Source organism: Uranotaenia lowii, chromosome 3, assembly GCF_029784155.1.
Source record: "Uranotaenia lowii strain MFRU-FL chromosome 3, ASM2978415v1, whole genome shotgun sequence".
Classification (NCBI taxonomy): Eukaryota; Metazoa; Arthropoda; class Insecta; order Diptera; family Culicidae; genus Uranotaenia; species Uranotaenia lowii.
Genome location: NC_073693.1, coordinates 3,106,613 through 3,127,075, shown reverse-complemented (window position 1 = coordinate 3,127,075; position 20,463 = coordinate 3,106,613). Strand labels below are relative to the sequence as shown.

At 38.9% G+C, this 20,463-nt stretch overlaps 1 protein-coding gene across 4 annotated transcripts; it reads right to left on the bottom strand.

Annotated features, from left to right (window-relative positions):
- Window positions 1-24: 24 nt before the first annotated feature.
- Window positions 25-19,577, bottom strand: LOC129751519 (transcription initiation factor TFIID subunit 4-like). 4 transcript variants are annotated; one of them, XM_055747065.1, is made up of 11 exons: window positions 19,235-19,577; window positions 14,789-16,064; window positions 12,576-12,785; window positions 11,983-12,237; window positions 10,699-11,259; window positions 10,523-10,636; window positions 10,127-10,459; window positions 2,126-3,217; window positions 1,889-2,062; window positions 1,640-1,765; window positions 25-1,560 (listed from the first exon to the last, which is right to left on the bottom strand). In XM_055747065.1, exons 2-11 carry the CDS (start codon window positions 15,776-15,778, stop codon window positions 1,402-1,404), a joined length of 4,014 nt encoding a protein of 1,337 aa, XP_055603040.1. In that variant the 5' UTR covers window positions 15,779-16,064; window positions 19,235-19,577; the 3' UTR covers window positions 25-1,401. The 4 variants fall into 4 exon arrangements, with proteins under 4 accessions (XP_055603040.1, XP_055603043.1, XP_055603041.1 ...); XM_055747068.1 differs by having other exon boundaries at window positions 2,126-2,446; XM_055747066.1 differs by having other exon boundaries at window positions 12,061-12,237.
- Between the last annotated feature and the right edge of the window lie 886 nt (window positions 19,578-20,463).

Below are 20,463 nucleotides of genomic sequence, written 5' to 3'. Positions count from 1 at the left end.
AGAGCAAAAAAAAACTCCTCTGTGTTAATTTTTTATTCGTAGTTTATTTTTTTATAAGAAAAGAGAAACCCTTCTCTTGTTTTGTTTTTCTCATTCGTATTCATCTGTTTGCTTCTATGTGGTTTTTATGTTTTGTAAATTTTCATTTCATTAAATTAAATTTGAATGAAAAGACGACGATACTAAACATAAATATTAGCAAGGACTCATTGTAATTTTATAAACAAATATATTTTAAGCTTTTTCTTTTAATTTTAAGTGATATAATCACAAAGAAAGCTAGTTTCTCATTGACTGTTCGTCAATTTATTTTAAACCTATTGTAACATATGAAATTCCTTTTACATACATGTTCTGATTTCTGGTATATTATCAACTTTTTCGTAGTCTAATTGGAAATTTTCAAACATTTTTCTTCCTAAACTTAATTCACCATTCAATATGCCTTTCTTCAGATATTCGGACTTTCATCTTTCATATTTTGATGGTTACAGATTTTAAAAATATAGAAACAAACAAAAACAATGCTTGGATAAGCGATTTATTTTCACTTCCCAAGCACACAGCTCTAAAGGACTCTAAACTTCTTTTTTTTTTTTCATTCCCCCTTTTTCTTATTTTCAAACGTCTGAGTTATCAATGTTTTAGACCTATAGTATTTTTCCGGCTCTTGCATTCGACTATTACAAAACCTTGTTTAGACTTTTGTATGTGTTCACTTTCTAACGATACTGTACAGATTGTTTGTTTTTTCTTTTATGTTCATATTTTACCTTTGTTTTTGTTCCTACTTATTGTTGTGTAAATTAAATAAAACATCAAAAAGGCAGATCGCTTGCGACTTATGACCGAATAACGATCCGATTCTAGCATTCTATTATTCTCTCATTCATTCCCGCACGTAGTCTGTTTGGTTAGTATTTGCAAAATTCCCTATGTAAGAAAACACTCATTTACAGAGACACACACACGCGCATTATTTTCATTCTCGTTTTCTTTTTCAACATAATGCATTGGCTCGCTGCCGCATACACACATCCACGCGAATTCATCAACTTGACTGAATAAAAGAAAATCAAACATGAAATTCATCACGGGCCCTACAGTAGTCATGTTCATCTTTTCTCGAATATGAACTGCCCAAATTCTGGAACCGGTTTGGTTAGATGGTTCTTTCGTGATGTGTTGTTGTTCGTTTTGTCCGACGCACTCCGGCGAGCAGCGAGAAACCATGGTTTAGTAACTCTGATAAAGACCTTATAAATGCTACCCGCTTACTGGAATATGGCCGTCGTGAATGCTTCCTCCAGTCAAGAGAAAGAGCGGCAGTTAAAACAGTTTTGCTATCACCACAGCTGCCATCAGCTTTGGAACTCCACCACAACAGTTGGTCACAATCGATCACTTGAGGTAGGCCTTGTACAGCATCTGACTACGACAACTTTCACGTTCTTGTTCCAGATAAAAGAGCATATCCCGTAAGTTGACACGCTTAATTCGTGGCCGAAGGGGCGTGGCGGCTTTCCCACTGGCACCAGTTCCAACGCCCGACACTCCAGGCTGCAAAAGATGAAGAAACACAGGTATGTTTAGCACACTGTACGTTTATGGAACTAACGACTTTTCCTCGAATACTCACTGTAACGGGCGTACTGGCGCCTTCTTCTAACCGAGGCTTTTTCCGTGGTCCGATGGCTTGCAGGGCAGTCAAGTTTGCATCTCGCTGGCGAAGTTCTTCCATTTCTGCTCGTTGCATTTCTTTCGCCTGTACAAGCAAAGTTTAAAGATTTTTATTGCAAGTCATAAACTTTGACGATTATAGACGCAAGGCTCGGTTAACGTGTTAAACACAACAGATACATATGTAACAATCGACTCTCAACCTTACCTTAGCTTTTAGTTTGGCCTGTTCGGGATCTTCTGTTTTCGATCGGGATTTGGCCGCTCGCATAAGCATCTCTCGTTCTTGTTCTTCGTGTCGTTTCTGTTCAGCCTTGTCCAACTCTTCTAAAAATTTGATTTGACCCCGCACGTCTTTTGTCACCTCGTACCGAGGGTCAACCTGAGGGTAGAGAGTGGAGATCTTGTAAATCAGATTTTAAATGTTGAAATGCAAAATTGCTACCTTGATAATATCGATTCGATGCTCTGCAATGACAGCCAGTTTTTCTACAACGCTTTTCAGTCTTTCCTGGCACGCGTGAGATATCAGAACCGCCACTTCACTAGTTGGTTCTTCCAGGCCATGTCGTGCCACAATGGATCGGATTTTTGCCTGTAGCGCAGGCATTTGCAGGAATATTTCATCTTTGCAGGACCGGATCTGCGTCCCCACGAATTCGGTTGAACCAAGAATTCTTTGCGTTTCCTCTGCCAAGTTTACACCACCCATGGCCGCGACATCGTTAATGTCATCGTCCCCGTACATGGAAGAAGCCACATGGTGCTGGTAGAAAGAGGATTGCATTGAGGCAGCCGCTTTTTTAGCTGCAGCTGAAGCCCCTTGTTGTTGGTCAGCGGAATCGGCAGAGCTAGCGGCAGCAGCATTTGCAGCTTTCTTTTTACTGCTAGCCGAGCTCTGCGATTTCGAACCGGCCTTGCCAGTGGTGGTAGTAGTGGTAGAAGAACTAGATGCATTGCTAGTAGAAACGGAAGGCGCCGGGGTGGAAGAACTGATACTGGAAGTTGTGGTCGTAGCAGAATTGCTACTTGCGTTCGTAGCGGAAGTTGTACTGCCTAAATTCGCGATACTACTGGGGTCTGCTCCGGCTACAACATTCGTGGCCGAAGGAATACTGCTTGTACTGATAATGTTCACGGTAGAGCTGTTACTGTTACTACTGGCTGCGATGTTGGCCACGGCTGATGAGCTGAGAGCCAACGCAGGCAGCGGTTGCTGTGTCCCTGCCACAACCAATCCAGGTGGAGCACCGGAAGCGGTCGGTGGCGAGGGCACAACTGGAGTTGCTGCGACGACCACATTGCTGTTACTAATTGCTGTCACTTGTTTAACCTGGGTCGCAGCTGAACCAGAGGCTGCAGCGGCCGCCGCTGCCGCAGCAGCTGCCACTGAGGCCACAGCCGGCGATTGTGCTCGGATGGTGGCCTTAGTGGCGTTTGGCGTCGCATTATTCGCACGGGACGCTACCGGAGTTGCTGCACGGATTTGCAGGGTCGCTGGTGCACGCGTTATAGCCGCTCCAGTCGTGGCGCGAATCTAAATGGCGAAGAACGACGACGACGATGACGACAGATCAAGCGAATGGGCAAGCGAATTTTAGGGCGAGGTGAGAACCGACGAACAAGATAAAACATAAATAGAAAGAGAAAAAACAAATAACGGTGATCTGTTACACTTCTTCATGTGCCGGTTTTTTTTTTCTTCTAATGCACTTGCACGAGGAAAAAGGGATCTAATAAAAGTGCACTAACTAAAGGTGAGCTACGTGTTTAGTTGGGTTGAGCATCATTCAAATTAATCTTTCTTGATTTTATAAGAGTAGTGATAATTAGTTATAAGTTTGATGACTTCTTATATAAAACTCATATTTATTAAGTATTATTAAAAAGATAAAATGGTATTAAGATTACAGTATACAGGCATACCGCCATTCTATTTAATGGTCGTTTAACAAAATACCCGATTGGCATAACGATCGTTCAACATTTTGATGAAGCAACAAATTTGGAATCTTTTGGGGAATATATTTTGATATACAAATGACCATAATGCGAAACGACACTATGCCAATACGGCGTTTTTTCGAACGCCATGCCAAAAGCATTGGTACTAAATGAGTTTATGCCAAACGGTATACAATCATTTTATTATTTTATAAGAAATTTTTACTCCGCAGAAGGCATCCGACCCTGAAAGGAAGTATCGAAGAAAACGTACCAACTTTCTAGGGGATTGTGACGTTTGACATTGAAGTTATTTAGCAAGTGTTAGTGCAGCATAATGAATTTGTAAAAACACAGCATGTTAAACATACTATTTATTGCTATGTCATTTGTACTGCCCCTATTCGCATAAAAGCTCCAATCTTTTTTTTTTATCTTAATCTATTTATTTAGGCATTTAACTTAGTACAGTATATTTTTGCCGGGGAGTCCACTTAGTTCTAATTAAAATTTAAAGGATTTAGGAAGGGAAAAGGGAGTGAAGGGGAAGAAGGAGGGAAAAATCACTTTTTTGTGTCGATGCGTGAACGACTCCGTGCTGATCGAGTTCCTCCTGGAGGGTTAAAATTGGGCTCAGTACGCTCAACATCGCTCGCTACTTCACGGGTTGAAGGTGCTGGAGGTGAGGTCTGAGGTAAGATGGGGTTTCGTTTCCTGGGGGGCGATTCAAGATCCAAATTTTGTTTCGGGTTAGACACTTCGGCTGTTGGTCGTTGAGATGGTGCGGTGTTGTCCATACGCGTACGTTTTTGTTGGCTGGTCTGCTGTTGGTTCTCTTCTCGTTTGTGTTGCTGTTGGTTTGGTTGTTGCGATTGTAGGTTTTCGGTTCGGATTTTTTTATCATTCGGCTGTGAGGTGTTTTGCTTAGCTACTTGCGCGTAGCTCGTGCTGCTGTTGTTGATTTGTACCATTCTTCGGGCTGTAGCAATCGGTAGGTTCTGATCGGTACTTATTTTTATTGCCGCTGTTTCTGCTACCCACAAAGGGCAGCATCGGTCGAGAGGTCCGTGATCTCCCTTGCAGTTGTGGCAATAGCTTGGAGAAGTGCAACTTTCTTCTTCGTTATCATGCGATTTGGAGCATTTTTTGCATGTGCGCGTCTTTTGTTGGCATCTTATTTTTGGATGACCATATTTCAAGCATTGGCGGCAAAGTAGTGGTTGTGAGTAGTACGTACGAGTACGAACTCTCAGTAAACCAAAATTCAAAAATTCTGGAACAACGGTGCTATTTATAGTAAGCACAAGTGTCGATGTGCCTATAATTCCTGAACTCGTTTTCTTAGTGATTCGCCTAACGTCTATTATTTTCTGCGGAGATAATTCTGTTTGTAGTTCTTCGTCAGACATGCCATCTACTTCTCTACACGTGACAACGAATTTTCTCTGGTTCAATTGCGGGTGGCGGCCAATAGAAATAGGAGTGCCGTTGCTTAAGTGGGTCAATTTTGCCAGAATCCTTATTTGGTCTTTATTCCGAACTTTTAACACATACCAATTATTCCTATGCTCAATAAAGCCTCCTTCGATAGTCCCGACATGATCTGCGATAAATCGCGAGATCACAAAGGGATTTTTAGGTAATTCGTATTTGTCCACGGCTTTCAGGGTCAGGTAGTACAGGCGGCCATGTACATTCTCTCGGTCCAACCACTCCGGAACAGTTCTACCCGGATAATCTCCGGGCGATGGGCTCATCGCGAGCACTTGCTTATTTTTACACCTCTTTAGAAAAACTGATCATATGCCTTTTGTCTCAATATCGAATGGAAAAAAAACACATCCGATACCGATGAAGGCAGAAGCTAAACTGCCCTGAAGCTCCAATCTATATATATAAAAAGTAATTTCCGTTTGTTTGTTCGTTTGTATGTTTGTCTTCAATAGGCTCAGCTGCCTTAAGAGCTAGAGAGCTGAAATTTGGCATGGGTGCTCATTAGGACCAGGAATGATGAAAAATTTTTTAGATTTAGATTTTTTATTCCCCCGAACCAAAAGTCATGGCACCCATTTTTTGAACCGACTTTCATTTCCGTTCGTTTCGTTGGCGGGATTATTTTCTACGACAGGAGTCGTCCATTAGTTTTTTACTGCTTTTAGCAATATTGACGTTACTATGCAATAGATTTCTTTGAAAGTTTGCGCACGGGAGTTTTGAGGGAAGGAAATTAATTTCAGATATCAAAGATTGTATAAGAGGCCACCGAAAGGGGTTTAACTTTTTGGCAATAATTGCGTTGCTATGAAACTGTCGAGTCGAAATTCATACATGGGGGTTTTTTGACACGTTCAATTGATTTCTGATTTAAAATTTAGTAGCAGACGACAGAAAAGTGAACGTCCAATATTTTTGCAATAATAACAACAATGATTTCGGAAGTGCATATGGAAAATGCTTGACAATTGGCGTATTCATACAACAAGTTGAAAGCGAAACGGAGTTCGTATGGGATCAGCTAGTTGTTTAATAAAAATGAACGGCAAATAATATAGTTAATCAAGTTTGTCTTCATACTTACGAACAAATATTTACAGAGAAATTCCAATATAATTCACATGTGACTCATGTGCGAATATGCTTTACCCTAGGGCATAGATTCTACACAAATTAGTCCCATCAAGTTATCAGCAGTGATCCAGGATAAGTCGAGTATCACATTGCTTTTCTTCATATATTTTTAAATATTGGTTTACATTTTTTTTACTGATGGTAGAAGTTAAATTTCAAAAGGTCTTGTTGTTTTGATTGAATTTGACGATATAAAAATATACACTCACACTAAAAAATGAGTGTACACATAACACATGTACATAACAGTTTATGTACACAGTACATAAACAAATGAAGAAAAAATCAGTTTTTCGAGCGTGCCAAAATTGAGTGTATACTTAATTTATGTGATTCAGTAGTTAAAAAAATATTTTTTTCTTGTCAATCTCTATTTGAAAAGATCATCAGCAGCTTATACGGTATTTACATTTTTATAAAGTTAATCTGTTGTTTTTTGTGATGAATTTAAAAAAAGATATCGTGATACAGTAGTTTTTCTGTAATTTCGCGAAAGTAACAATTAAAAATTCATCAGAAAATCAGAAAACAATATTTTTCTTCAACACTTACTATTGAATTCTAGTTGAGTTAAAAGGTATGGTTTGGAGTATGAAACTTTATAATCAAAGGAGTATTAGCAAATTTATAGACTGGGCAAAACAAATATGATGTTACATATCCATAATTTTTTTTTAAATTAAAATAGACATAGCATTTCAGTCAGCCCAAACTGTTTCAATAGCTTTGTTTTGTGTATCAAGCGACACATTTCAAGCACTCCTAGCATTCAATAGTGAGTTTTGAAGAAAAATATTGTTTTCTGATTTTCTGCTGAATTTCAAGTAGTAGTTTTCGCGATATTACAGAAAAAAAAACAAAAAGAAGACTTTTTTACTACCTATATGATTTATCCAACTGATCAAAGAATTCAATGGAGAATGCTCGTGACCGTGAGTAGGCAACATTTCGGTTAAATCATGTAAAAACTGAATGAATGTATGTATTATCAGAAATACAATTTGTTGATTTTTTTGAAATTTCTTGCATTTTTTCTATGCTTTTCAAATAGTAATCACATCATGTTAATACGTTTTCCAAATTTTCAGACTCCTATAATAGCTTAGTCGGTAATGCGATGCCGTAGAAAGCCGGAGATTGTGGGTTCAAATCTATCACAGTCAGTGATTTTTCCGACACTTACCAAATTTTTTTTTATGTTCTTTAACAACTCTTACAATCTAACCTTTTCTGGTGGACTCATTTCCAATCCGAAAAAAATACTAGAACTAGGACTTAAATTAAAGCCGTTAAAATGTAGAGGTTATCACAAATTTACCTATTCACTGAGCTCAGTCAGGTCAGTCATTTTTTCCCTAAAATCCCGACAGTTGATCCAAAAAAACCTCTAACATGTGTTAACATCTACGCAAATGGGTTGAATTACCTCTGGTTTGTTCAAACATTCCTCAGAAAAAAGCGAGGATTGTTTGGAGAACTATATATAATTTCGATCTGGCTTGATTTAACGCAAATATTATTATAGTTAGTGGAAAGACCTGGGGACCTTGAGTAGAAGAAATCGCATTGATGATAAAAAAAATTGAGTTTATTAATTAGTTCATTAATTACATAGTGGGTACCTACCTAGTTTAAAAGCTGTCTAGAACAAAAAAGCCCTGCTCATATTTTTCAGAATCTATTCGATTTCTTCTATTCAAAGCTCTCTAGCCCTGATTGTTCTACATATCAATGCTTTCAGTTGTTCTTAACAATTCTACACTGAATTAAATAGTTTTCCGATGTGCCGAAAATTAAAATCAGAACCAAAATTTGCGCCAACGTTTTACTATGTTTAGGTCTCTTTTAAGTCCATTTTTGTATTTAATGTATTAAAAAACCGTCCATATATGAATGATTTCATCGAAATTCTATTAGTTCATTTTATAAAATATTGGGGATAATATTATTATTATTGTGTTTGGTCTTATTTGCATAATTTATCTATTGTTTCTATTACTATTTATGCTTCGATTGACAATTTATTTCTTTCGTTTCAACAACATTATCACTTGAATGATGCTCATCCTACGACGCACGGCATCTTTTCTGTTTGTGCACTTTAAATATTTACTCACAGGCGGATTATCATACTTTCAAGGGTCAATATTTTCAGCAGAGAGAAATTTAGTGATTACTATGTAACTAAATATACTAAATATTTTTGTATCTTACAACGCAATACTATTGATTATATTATAGGAGGAAAGGCTCATGCAAAGTGAAATAAAGGGATAAATATTCAAAACAAAACCTTCAACACAGCAAAGTAAACGAACGTTCGCGAGCAGCTTCTAGCTTGAGTTATGCAGATAAAAAAAAATCGAGAATCCATCACCAGCTACGCATCGAGCTATTTAAATAGGTTTATTTGTAGGTTACAGCTTCAGTTTTTGATTATTTGTTTTACCGAAAGGTAGTAGCCGAACACTTGAGTAAATCCAACCAAAACAGCGCATTTATTACTAAGATATTGTTAATAGGATAAATATATGCAGCATCTTGTCCGCGTCGCCGGATGTTATTTGTTAATAAGTTAGGGAGGGCGAGGAAAACAAGAGAAAACTTCTATCAAACGACAACTATAAGACTCAACGAAATAAACCAACAGTTTCATGCACTAATAATCGAAAGGGGAAGATTCGTTCGATTCGATAACGCAACAAAACAAAACAGATTCTAGAAAAGACACCTTCCAGATAAACAGCGTTCCAAGTTCGGTTAATGCGGTTTGTGTCCAGCAGCAAGTAACAGCAATTAATAGTCGAACTTCGCAATCAAAATTAAATGTTACGATAGGCTCTGATTCTTAAAGTACATTCCATATAACATTTTGAATAAACAAGCTAAGAAAATAAAGCAAAAAATCAAATTCTATTGTTGGAGAAATTATCCTTTGATCATTTATCAATTTTCAATGCTTTTGTTAAATAAAAAAAAAATTATAATCAATCAACACCGATAAGAAAAAAGATAAATGACTTTTGAACACCGTTTGCATAAATAAAAAAAATATTAAGAATATGATAAAAAGAAAACGCAGCTCTACCGAGTAATCATTAAGCACAAGCATGTATAATTAATTATTGAGTGTACGTTTATGCTGAGTAATTTTCTGAAGGATACGGTATAGAATTCAAAATTATTTTATAAGCATTGAATATTCGTTCCTCAAATTTAGAAAATATACTACAATTATTAATAAAGGGAAAAACAAGATTTATAATAAAAAAAATCCACCACTGGCGCGTTTCCAATACTACTGCATTCAAGGTAGGTATATATGTGTATATATTTTAGAAAACTTCAGCCTAATATACAAAATAAAAGGGTTTAATTTTAAAATATTTAAACTACTGGTGTGTGTACATATTAGGTCGAAGTTTCATACCAATTCCTGTAGATTCATTCATTAGCTATCTGGTTTAGTTGAAAAAATATACAATACATAACAATACAGGAGAAGTTGATGCCACATCAAATTGGTATGAAATTACGCTTGGAACTCAGTGTATTAGCTCTAAGTAAATTTGGGAAAAGGTAAAGGGATTCAGTAACTAACAACCGAACCAGAAGGACAAGGACGTTTACAGTGCAATCGGAAAAAGGTAACGAATGAAACCGAACGTACTTCGTGTAATCATCTACTAGTTTAATAAAACCAAACGCTAAAGAATCCGATTGATAATTAAAGAAATAAAGAGGGATGCAATACAATAGTGTACTAAATTTCTCTAAGACCTGCTGTGAAGGATTCGAAGGATCGAAAGGAAGCTTTTGTGGAGGGAAGTGAGGTTGGTTAGAAAAGATAAAACACACTCGAAGTGGAACTTACCGGTAAAAGCGCCGGAGGTGTCGTCGAGATCGTCTGCGCCAGCGACTGGCCCCCCGTTTGCACGATTGTCGTATGCCCAACGGTGGCCGTTGCGTTGGGCCTGATTTGCTGGGCGGTAATCTGTCGAGGAATCGCAGTGACTCCAGGACCAGTTGGAGTGGCTTGTTGCTGCTGGATTGGACCTTGTATTCGCACAGGAGTAGCTGGCCGTATCGTCGTTTGCCCTATCCGGGGTACGGCCGCTGCGCCAGACTGTGACGTTACCATTCGAATTTGCGTTTGACCGACTATACTGTTTTGCGTCACGACTTGTGTTACGGGACGAATTTGGGCCTACAAAGAAAATGTGCTTAGTAGAAGTTCAAAAATCAAACCAATTCAAAATGTTCTTCTTACGGGTATTTGCGTTAGAGTTGAACTGGAAAATGCCACATTGGCCGACGGTGGATTAATGCCATCGATGGTTATTTCCTTGGTTACCAGGGATTGTCGAAGAAGTGGTAAACTTTTCTGTAATGAAAAGAATGAGATTGGTAAGACTTTCATCAATGTGAAGGTCGAAAGAATCAAACCTTGAGAAATCCAATGAGGCACGGCTGCGGACTGGCATTAAGCAAACGTTCCAGCCGCTCACAAAATTCTTCCGGTTCAACGTTGGCGTCAACCAATTCCTGGATAAGAGTTCTTACATTCTTTTCCACCGGTTTCGGTTCCCGCTTCGAGAGCTCGATAAGATTGGTAAGAAACTTTCTGCATTTTTCTTTGGTATTATCTAACGAGTTGCGCTGCTGAGCAGTTTGGCCACCAGTCGTCGTTGTTGTCACTACGACGGTTTGCGTTGCCGGTTGACCCGCACCGCCAGTTTGTTGAGGTTGCTGCGGTTGTTGTTGCTGATTCGTGACGACTGTTTGCGTTGGTTGCTGAGTGGCCACAACCGTTGGTTGTCCCGTTGCGACAGCTGAGGGTGCTGGCTGGGGGGCAGTTGAGATGGTTATGTGCTGCTGAGCTGCCAAGGCCGGAACCGGGGCAACCGATGCCACTGGAGTTGACTGTGTGGTCACGTAGCTTGTTGGTGTAGAGGTGATGGACTGAGAATTGACAATTATCGTTCCAGAACCGGACGAAATTGGTTGCTGCATGGGAAGAAGTAAAAATAAAAATATGAAAGATATTCCTCCCCATTTATCAAAACTACCAACTAACGTTCAAACGTTTATAACTATAGGCTAAGACTTTGAAAATATGATCAATTCCAGGAAAATCAGCAACTCAACAGGAGAAACAATATGTAGAAGCAATCGAAAATGTTCGAAAAACCAAAACGCTGAAATTAAAATAACTAGCATTTAAAACCCATGCTTCGATTGTAATGTATAAGAAAAAAGTTTAAACAACATAAGAAATCATAAGAAATTAAGAATCCAAATGCCGCTATCTTCATTGTTCCTATTATGCTTAAACCCTTCATTTGGTATTTTTTCTTTACATAGTTGATTGAAAAGTTGTAGATAAGTAACTATAAAAAAATATTTAGATAGCCAACCCTACTATCCTTTCTTCAAATCGACATAGAAATAATATTGCCAATTTTCAAACTAACTAAAATTTATTCAAATTGGCATAAATTTGTCAAGAAATGTTTCATGGTTTAAGAAAAGTTCAAATAAAAAAAAAGGTAAAAATGATCATTAAAAATAATTACAATAAACATTCAACGGAAAAGGTAGAAATAACTAATGAACGTAACATTCTGACAGCAGGCCAACTGAACGTTGAAAAATTGAAGTTTATAGGCAGGTATTTAGGAAGGTAGGTAGGTAAAATTCGATAGTAACTCTGATAGTACTCATAATTACATTTTGCTTCTGTTTCACCTGTTGCGTGGTGACAATGGTCTTGCGGAGGGCTAATGGAGGACCGGTAAACCTACTTACAGCTGGCACGGTTTGCAATCGTATCGTCTGGTTGCCGCCGGACGTCGCAGTGATATTGGCAGGGGTAATCTGGGCACCGGTCGGCGCTGGACCGATCCTTAGCAGCTGAAACTGGCCTTGCTCGTTCTTCAGCAGCAGCGTCGATCCGGGCTGTCCTTGAAGGGCACTTAGTGTAATCTACGATGGATGATTGTAAACAGATTAGTCTTGTTTGTCTGATTTTCTCAAACGGTACATTCAACAAATAAATGAGATCATTTCGATAAAAGTTTATGTTAGGGTGCGTTAATTGATTAATTAACTCAACAAGCTTACAACAGCTATTTGAGCTACTGTTCAACACCAACAACCAATCGATTTAGTATGATTCATTCAAATTCATCCTTATAGGATAAAAAGATTAATTAATCAATCTGTTGATGATGAGATGAAATAGCTAAACTAGAGAACAAACGGAAGACTTTAGAAACAGGACTAGGTACGAAAAACAGATTAAGACGAAAATAGTTTCTTACAGCGTTTGCGTTTGGTGGTCTAGTACTAACTATTTGCTGGCTACCGAGTACAACTCTAGGTGAGACAGCGGCAACAGTTTTGGGCTGTGCATGCTGCTGCTGTTGTTGTTGATGCTGCTGATGATGCTGTTGCTGTTGCGTGGGTGGTGCGCCAGGTCTAACATTCACTATCTGTACACCGGCCGGCAAACCGACTATGTTCTGTGCGGACTGCTCGCCGGCAATTCCGGATATGGAAGTGTCAGGTGTGATAGTTTTATTTTTGGTTCGATTTGGTGAGATTAATACGTTATTGATTTTTTATGTGTTTAGTTATTAGCGCAAACCATCCAACGATTTGTGAGGGTAAAAAGAAAAGAAAAGTACAAAGTATGAATTCTACTGAAAGATTAGTGGTAAGTATAGCAAATTTACAACTACGAGGGATACTTAACAAAAGATTTGGGTGTTCGGGATATTTTCTGTTGCTATCACTAAAAACGTACTGTATAAAAATAAACGGTTTCGAAAGAAATTGAAACTTTCGCTGGGATTCGTCTGGTTTAGAATAATTCTAATCAACATTTGTAATTTTGTCTAAATAGAATACATATGTAGCTTTTGGCCAATAATTAAAAAAAAGTAAAAGAATGTCCAAATGCTATCCCCAAATTCAAGCATACTTTTGAATCGGTCAATAACCTTCGATACCCCGAAAGGCTAACAAATGAAACGCGGAACTCCCCATCATCAGACGAACACGAAAGTGATGAACGTGAGGATTTAAAACGCAAACGTGTGTTGTGATGGTGCCGGTTCTTTTTCGTTGTTTATTTTTTCTGCTGCCTTCGCGCTTGTGTTGTTGCGCGCTCTCCTTTTGACAGTTCCAGGCGGCAGATTTTCCAAATGTTCTCGTCCTCGTACCAGCCCTGATAAAGCCCAAAAAGAGTGGGCAATGAAGTAAAATCTATGTGGCCAAATTACTTTCCCAGATCGATTGAAATAAAAAGAATTCCGTACCAGGATACTATAGCGACGACTGTGTCATATGGGGACAGTTTATTCAAGAAGATGCGTGAGAACGATAATGGATGATACCATATAACAGCAGCAACAGGTTGCCACGGAGTCTGGAAGTGATTGATACTTTGTAAACATACATTAGGCCGCTGCATGTTTTGTACGGAAAATCTTAGATTTATTAATTTTAGCACCTTCCATGTTTTAGTGATTTTCAAGTTAAAATTTTAAATGAATTTTGGGAGCGAATAATTCAGTTTAGATTTCGCACAACACAATTTTATTTTGAAAGTTAATTTGTACGGAAAATCTAAACTTTTCAGTCAAAAATCTCCAGATATGTACTGAAAAATGATAGAAAATAAGAAACCGTATAAAAGCACTACTGCTGCATTTATGCAACCTAACTTATATCACGAATAAGATATGTGATTAAGTCACAAAAAAGTCTTCCAAATACATTTTTAAATTATCTTGTTGGTTATTTCAAAACTGGTAGACCGAAAAGAAAAAAAAATCGCAAAAGAAAATGTTAGATGATGGCACAATGTCTAGTGTTTCTAACCTATAATACGCCACTACAAAAGGCGACAAAAATTAACTTGCATTTGCTGTGATCAAATTTACAGCTCAAATCTTAAGCCTAGTCCACACTAGGCAACATGAACTGCGATTTTTGTTATGAGAGGAACTTTGTTGTCTGTTGTTGTTGTTGGAAATCTGAGACGGTCTGTGTCTCCCGAAGAAAATGGGAGACGCTGAGACCGTCTCGAGACGAACCGTCTCCTAGTGTGGACTAGGCTTTAGAATCTGTCACATTGAACATATCGTACAAAATTTATCTCTATTCAACATTTTTCTCACGATTCAAGAAAGTATCAGAATTCATTATCCGAATTCAACATTAGTATTGGACACACCTTTTGATGTTCATGACAGTGTCTCTGCAATCAGTAAGCAGTAGTTAAAAATGTAAATCTAATATCTATTAAGCAACAAGTTCTGTGTATTTACAAAAAATAACAAGCCGTGATTTGGTATGGAACACATCTATCAAAATTTTGGTAGTGATAGCAATACAAAACTAGGGGAAATGGGTTAGGACTTTCATAATCAACGGGTTATGGTTCACTTTCAACATAAAAGTCAGCCAGCAGTGTTGTAGGAGTTAATGCAAACTACGGCTTAGTCCAGTCGCCTGCTATTCCATTTACCTGATTGTTGATTGGCTTTGTCATTGTTACTATCCCTGGCGCTCCGGAGTTTATCACGGCTCCGGTTTGCTGATTTTTGATGATCAAAGTTTGCGGTTGTCCACCTTGCGGCTGTCCACCCTGGGTGGTCGCCTGGATGGTGGTTTTGCCACCAGTTTGGATAAGCTGTGGGGCCTGCGTCAGGGTAATCGTCCCATTCGGCAGGGCCGTCGAGGTCAGCGTGACCCGGTTGTTGTTCATGTTAAGGACTGCCTGTGCCGTACCAGCTGTTGGCGTTCCAGGGCCACCGTTCGGAGCAGGATACACCAACTTTACTGGTTCATTCTTTGGCATGTTCTGCGTACTGTTGCTACTGTTGTTGTTATTGTTGGGAACGTTGAACGGGGGAGGTGGTTGTCCACCAGCAGACACCACTATCTGATTACTAATGATATTAATACCGGAAGAAACCGACGAGGAAGGGGAAGCTGTGCTTATCAAGGCCGGAGGTGTCGAGGGCGGTGCAATTCCGGTGGTGGCCGAGACAGTAATGTTCTTCCCGAGATACACGGTCGCGCCCGCCCCAGAACCGACACTATTGGTATTACTACTGTTATTGTTACTGTTACTGATCACGGTTTGCTGGCCACCACTGTTGGTTATAATGAATGTTTTACTGTTATTATTATTGTTGGTGCTGTTGTTATTGTTGTTGTTCATAACATCGACGATTTCACCATTGGCAACACCATGATTGCTGTGTTTCTGCTGTTGCTGCTGCTGCACTGAGCTATTATAAATGGGGGTCGTCGTCGTCGTTCCTCCATTTGACACAATTGCACTGGTTAACGCGTTTCCGTCATTCCCGCACTCGAAATTTTTCGCGACTTGTTGCACCGGGCCTGTATTGGATTGGTCCAACTGATTTTCCAGCGTTCCGACGATCGCACTCACCGCAGATTCATCGACATCTGATTTAAGAGCTTCCTCCAAAAAGTTGGCAGACGCCATTTTCTGTCGAAGTGACACTGCTCATTTTTATTCGAACGCAACTACCTTCGCTCAGCAGGCCAGCTGTCAGCCGAATTCGAACTGTCATCATGCCGAGAACTGTCATTGTGGCGCACTGTTTTCAAAATCCAGTCCTAAACATCAATGGCAAACGGCGGGAAACAGTAATCGAACGTAAAACTTGTTTATGCCGGCAATATTCATTCATTAGTCATTGAAAGCAGTACAATTTTTATCACATTTTGTCACTTCACTTGTTCGTGTAGAGTAGTTTTTTCTGTTTCCACTGAAAAGCAAAAAAAAAAACGTAAAAAATTCTGCTACAATTATTAGGTCTACCTCAACTAATTTTAGGTACAACAAATCGAATGTCGGTAAAAGTCAAATCTAACTGTAAAATTGAATTCATTCGGGTTTCGCCAGCAGCCCAGTAGCGACATAAGTGGTCACTAGATGTACTTTTTCGGAATTGCCTTTAATGAAAATAAAAACATTACACCCACACAAGCAAGAAAACCGAAACAGCTTGCTCTCACCCTCTCACGGCTCTCACGCGAAAAAACATTCGGTTTTCGGGAGCATCTTCTCACCAATCCGAAACAACAAAAAAAAAAACTAGCCGCCAATCCGCCAAACCATTTCAAAACTTTTCTGTAATTTTGGAGGGAGATATTTGCTTATCAACGAATTCTTCCTGAATTTCATTCATTCACCTTGAATTAAAAATAATTTATAATTATCTTAAAATACGGGTTCCGGAACACATTGCTCTGGCGTTTTGGTTTTGGATCTTCCAGAAGCTATTACACAGCATTGAGACACCCTTCGGCGAATCTTTGCGCTCTTTCTCTCAAACATTCTCTGGAGAAAAAACCCACACGAAAATACACACGTTCGAGTTTTCCATTTGACAGACAACGGTAGCCCTGTTTCGGAGGTTTCGGATTCGGATGGAATCGACTCGAGTCGGCGGCGGGTCGCTTGAGTGGTATTTTCTCGCAATGAAATCAGCAGACTCAAACTTGCCACTTCTTTTAGTGAATCAGGCAGGCAGCAGCGTTACCACATATACAGATTTTTCTGTAAGTATACAGATTTTTTGGAAATTTTGTAATACAGAATCTGTATATACAGATTACAGATAATTGGAAATTTATACAGGTTTCATACAGATTTTCAGAAAATCAGAGATTTTCCAAGATATTTTGATTATACTTCGAGTCAATCAATCTACTTTGATGATTTAATCATCCATCAATTATCACGCTTGCAAATAAGAAAAAAACTTCTAGATTAGAGTTCGGAACCGTTACAATGCAGAACAACATGCAAAGGGTTGAAGAAAGTTTCAAAACCTGTGTTTAAGAATCATATACCAAAATTGGTCATTGCCTTATACGAAATCTAACTTTTTATGGTAAAGACTAACGACACAAAGTTAAAATCCCAACTGATTGTTAAACCCCAGAAGCATAAAGATCGTTATATTTAACGGAATATATCGACCTAAAACTTTGCGTGACCTTATTTTTCACACATGGCGGACATGTATTTTTCCGTTACAATTAATCGGACAAAGTAAAACCAAAAACGGCTCGCGTATACAAAATATCAGATTTAATACTGGTTTGACATGTCGCACAAATAGTAGCCCCCAGTAATGAGCAGCGTAGTCCATGAGTGCGCTACGCATTATAAAAAGGTCACCGTAGTTCAGCGTAGGTATCCGGAATGAAAATTTTTGATACAGATTTCAATACAGATTTTTGAGATTTTATACAGATAAAAAAGATTTTTTGGCTCGAAAATACAGATTTACATGTGGCAACGCTGGCAGGCAGGCAGGTCGACCTCACCGCAACACCACACAGGAGAGCTTCTTTCGGGGCACTTCTTGCACTTCATCCAGTCGATGATGTCGTCTCTACCTCAATCGTAGACGTTGTCCGTACGTGATGTTAAGAAGTTAGGTAGGTACCTACGCTGATTTTTTCTTCGTTTTTTTTAACCTCAACGAGGCACACCGAATTGACAATTCGATGTCATTGATTTGCAGAGGAACCGGAAGTAGCATTGAAACTGGTTGGACAACTTTAATGGAAAACTAATTCTGTGAAAGACGTGTATTCGTCAGTTTTCTAAACAACAGTTTGTAAATTATTGAATATCTGCACATCGAGATGTACTCATTCGCAGCACGCATATTCCGAATGAAAACGGTGCTTTGATGCAAGATTTTTTTACCATAAAAAAGTTGATTCGAAAATATGCTTTGCACATAAAGCTATTTGACAAAATATTTGGTACTGCATAATTCCAAACATTCATCCGTTCTCCTAGCACTATTAAATGTTTGATATTAGAAGTACGCGACCCTGTAAGTTATAAACAATTGAGGAGATACAACTTCTTTTAAGATACTCTTGTACATGTTCTAATATTTTTATTAAAAAGGTAAAATATAAATAATTTTACGATATTTCAAGACCATTATTTTTCGTTCACAAATTTTTCTTCGTTTTTCTGAATTGCCGGATACCCGTCTTATTTTATAATATTCCTCCCTATCCCTTGCATTGAAAGTTGGATATCGTGCAATGTTTGGCAGTCGCAGTTTTCCGTAAGTTTGATAAAAAAATAAGGGGCTAGTGTGTAAAAACAGGCAGTTTTACACTACTGGTTTGACAGGTCGCACAATTTCGAAGTTTACGGCGTGTTCGTAAATTGATTTTTTCTGTCGAAGTGATTTTTTTTATCGATGCTGGCGTTCGTAAATTCCAAACTAACGTATGCAAAAGCATATGGAAAGTGATTTGACATCTACCAAACAAATCAATCGACTGATGCATCACCCAAAAAAATCAATTTACGAACGCGCCGTTAGTTCAACTTTCAATTTCGAAGTTTAGTTCAACTTGGTGTTATGGCCAATATGTGTGTGATTAGTAAAACATGTTTAAATGTGTAAATGTTTAAAAATTTGCTTTGATTATTTTTTCATTAAAATTGCGCATACCGGGCACCGTCAGGCAACCCGTCAAAACTTGGTTCATTTTCTCTCCGACGCCACCGGCGGCAAATAAAAAAAACTGGACTGGAGGCCATCCATACGGGAGAACCGAATCAGCGGGTGTCATGTAGTAGGTACACGGATTCAAGAACAAGTGGAGGAAAATCCTAAAAATCGATTTTCCATTTTTCGCTACCACATCCTGAGCCATTACTAATATCGATGATTATTCCGGTCCAGGCAGGTAACAAGCGAAATAAACTGGTTCGCGTAACAACTGCCGGATGCTGATAGACGAGCTTCTGTATCCGTGATGCTTTTCAGATTATTCTTCCATCATAAGCAGCCCACACACTTCTTTGGCCCAGCTTTACCCCAACATCCTATTCGATTTTTTTTTTCGTTTTGCACAATCAAACCCGTAGAGAACCGGGGATCACACACACCTTTTTTTCTTATTCTTCACAACCTCCAGATACTTCACCACTTGAAAAAGAATGGTACTTTAGATTTGCTTCAGAAAATTGGCGTTATCACATTTACAGCGCACATCTCCAGTGTGTATTTTTTCGCATTCGCAACCGCTGCCGGTCATAATCAAATTGGACCACTTTCCGAAACGCGAATCCGGATTTTGACCGTCGAAAAACCGATTTTTACTCGATAGACGCGCCGCGAGACAAAACTTCCAGTACGGAGCTTGTAACCAGTCACAGAGCTAGCTTGCCTTTTTTCTCATCGGAGGTTAACCACGACGACGATTCGATTTTCAGTTCGCAACTGGCTGCTTTGCTTCTGTCAGCAGTGTTGCCGGAATATTTTTGTTTGTGCGACAATGCGTTTCTGTCGAGGGGCTACTCAATGGACGATTACAGCTTTGTCGATGTGCGCTGTAGCGCCTGCAGTGGAGACTAGCGGAAACTCTCGATACACGTACACACTTAATATTTTCTCCTGTGGTCGGGACGATTTCGTCCTGTATTTTCAACAGCTGAAATTACAGGACGATTTCAGGACAGCAAAACACTACAGGAAAACAACTGTCAAATTGCCCCGTATGTTCGAAACGGTTTTCCCCTGTGACTTTCAGGGACTTTTTCCATATTATCCGGTAAGCTCAAGACTGTTTCTTTCCGAATTATATCAGTTCCGGTTATTTATTTTTAAGAAAAATAATCGCAAATATTTTTTTAATGCTTATGTTTTATTACCTCATACCATTACCATAATTCAAATACATCACTGTTCATATTAGTGCAGTCTGTTCATTTGTAGCTGATGATGTTTCAGAGCAAAAATCAGGCTCCATCTTCGTCGACCCTTTGGCGAAAAAGATTCGAGCAGCTCCTGCTGTTTGTATTCGGCGACTTCATTAGCCCCACTTATTTCGGCCATATCTGGGGAAGCAAAATAGACAAATGAGCATCAATTAAAGCAATAAAAGTATCTGAAAAAACTTACTTATTTTATACTTCCCTCCCTCGTAGACATGGGCAGTTCCTATGGTGGCTCTTGTTGCATGGATTTGTCCCCACGCTTCCAACCGGTCAAGTTCGCTTGGCTTGAAAAAAAAAACGAACAACCAAAGGGACCGAAAAAAAACATTAAAACACGTGTCATTTAAACAGTGACACAGGCGATTGTTGCCTTGAGATTTTTCGAGCTCCTGAGCACT